The sequence below is a fragment of the Aotus nancymaae genome, unplaced genomic scaffold (assembly GCF_030222135.1).
Source record: "Aotus nancymaae isolate 86718 unplaced genomic scaffold, 86718_ANA_hifiasm-v0.15.2.pri h1tg000059l, whole genome shotgun sequence".
Taxonomy (NCBI): Eukaryota; Metazoa; Chordata; class Mammalia; order Primates; family Aotidae; genus Aotus; species Aotus nancymaae.
This window is the reverse complement of record NW_026988473.1, coordinates 7324343-7327032: the sequence shown is the minus strand read 5'-3', so window position 1 is coordinate 7327032 and position 2690 is coordinate 7324343. Positions and strand designations below refer to the sequence as shown.

Genomic DNA, 2690 nt, shown 5'->3' with positions numbered 1-2690 from the left:
AGTTCCTCCAGTGACTACACTCAGCCCAATTTTAAGCATATTGTGAATGAACATCATGTAATCTTTTATAATATGGGCACACGTGTAGGAGAAAATATGCTTAGCATTTGGAGTCCATACATAAGGTAAAGCATCACTCTGTTACGTTGAACCTCTTAGTGTATGAAAGAGTTACCTTTACATAGTGCTGCCTCAGCTAGGGCTCTTACATGTGACCATTTATAATAGGGACAACAATATCTACACAGTTTTACTGCCTCACGAATGTCTTGGTGATTGCTTTGTTGACTGCTTCTTTCACGTCCTTGTTTCTCAGACTGTAGATCATGGGATTCAACATGGGAATTACTGTGGTGTAAAACACAGCCACCATTTTCCCCTGCTCTACAGATTCCTCAGTGGGTCTCCTGAGATACATGAAGATGAGAGTCCCATAAAACAGAGAAACAGCCATCAAGTGGGACCCACAGGTGGAGAACGCCTTCCTCCTGCCGTCGGCAGAGCACATGCGTAGCACAGCTACTACAATGAGAGTGTAGGAGATGAGGACCACTGCGAGGGAATATGTGAAGTTAATTCCAGCTATAACAATCATTGTGATTTCTTTGATGTGCACTCCCCCACAGGCAATCTTGATGAGAGGGGGATCTGCACAATAGAAGTGATTGATTTCAAAGATTCCACAGAAGTACAAGCCGTAAGTCCATAGTGTGCATATTAGGCTGACAAGAGAATCCATAGACATAAGGCACAGAGATGAGTCGAACACACACAGTCCTGGACATTTTACTGCCATAAAGCAGAGGGTTGCAGATGGCCACGTACCTGTCAAAGGCCATCACAGCCAGGATATAGACCTCCACGTGGACAAGGGCAATGAAAAAGTAGCACTGCACCAAGCACCCCACATACGAAATGGTTTTTGTCTCTGATAGTAAGTTTTCCAGCATTTTGGGGGTAAAATTGGAGGAGAAGCACACGTCCACAAAAGACAGATGACTCAGGAAAAAGTACATGGGGCTCTGAAGCTGAGGACTGATGCTAATCAAAATGATCATACCAATATTTCCCAACAGACTGATCATGTAAACCACTAAGAACACCACGAAGAAGAGAACATGTAACTCCTGACGACAGGTCAGCCCCAGGAGAATAAATTCTGTCACATCCGTGAAATTAGGCATTGCCTTAGTATAGACCAAGTCTGTGTTGTCTATGGAGAATATTTTTAAAAAAAGAAGGTAAATGGATTTGTTTTATTCTTGTAACTTTGAGTTGTATTTGTCTATTTTAATTCAAATAATTTAAAAACAATGTATACTTTGAAAAGTGTATAATATAGGGTTTAAATATACTATATGTAAAATGAACTGAATACATAACATAATAAACTTTGCCGTTTTCTGATCTAAGTTCCCTTTTTGCTGTGGATGTCCATGATTGTAGTTTCACCTTTTTGGCTCATCAAAAATGTCAAAATAGGTAAAGACTTGCAGATGCTGCGGTGAGAGATTTTCCTATGTAAAAATTTCTAATCTCCACTGATTTCCTCTCATTAGTAGAATTTGACTTAGGTTAGTGTTATTACTGTGTTAAGCATAAAATATATGAAATAAAGCATCGAGGCATCTCAGAGACATAAACTAACACCTCTTCGTTTTGTTTCAGTCACCATGTGATTTATTTTTCTTATTTTACATAAAATCATTTGTGCTTTAATATTTAGGTTGGTGCAAAAGTTATTGCGGGTTTTGCTGTTACTTTCAATGGCAAAAAACGCAATTACTTTTGCACCAACCTAATGGTAGTTGTTTTGTTTATCTTGAAATCTTGAGACTGTCTTGCTTAATAGTTACATTTAACAGAAATTCAGAAATAGTTCTACGTATGATTTCTACGTGCCCTGATCTCTAGGTGCACTTCACATAATACAATAATCCACAATTATTTAAACTCTCTAAGAAATATTTTTCTGGAGGCAACAGTTCCAGCCTTGTAATATCTTTAAGAATAGCTAACTGCTATTGAATGTTCATGAAAACTCTGGCATGCAAACATTCTACAAAACAGATTTCATTTGCATGCCCATTTTAAAAATGAGTAAGCTATAAACACTGAGACATTAAGAAAGTCTCCCTGGGTCAGAAGTCTACTAATTAGCAGGAATGGGATGAAAAAAAAAAAAATTACTTCAGCGTTATGTGTTTAATAATCTTCTATTGCTGCCTCTTTAATTGCCTCTTCTACCATTACATTTCATTTAAAATTCAGTTTGCTCATCCTCCACAATTGGAGGAAGTTATCTCTTTAATAGTTCATCTTTAATAGACTTTTAAGAGTTTTGGTTATCCAGAGCAGCCTGGACCACTAAGATAGTAGATCACTGCAACTCTCTGCTTCTCCAAGTTTAGGTGATCTCATCATCCCAGGATCAGATGACAATGATTTCCAGGAGAAAATAAATGTAATAACCTAAATGTGTATCGTCTATCAAAATAATCAAGAAGATTGAAATTATAATTTATAAATAAAAACCAAAATTCATTTCTATTAATATTTTAGGAATTATCCATGAAGAAAAATAGTGAAGATATAAACTATTGGACAAATCATGCCCTCTGACCCTATAACCCCAACTCAATTCACATATATATTTGAACAATATTATTAAAGTTAATAGTTTTTGTTTG

At 36.7% G+C, this 2690-nt stretch overlaps 1 protein-coding gene across 1 annotated transcript; it reads right to left on the bottom strand.

Moving 5' to 3' along the window:
• Positions 1-250: 250 nt before the first annotated feature.
• Positions 251-1184, bottom strand: LOC105713456 (olfactory receptor 5M9-like). The gene is given in 2 exon segments (XM_012447192.2): positions 251-730; positions 732-1184. Coding segments are annotated over 2 exon segments (933 nt in total).
• Positions 1185-2690: the final 1506 nt, after the last annotated feature.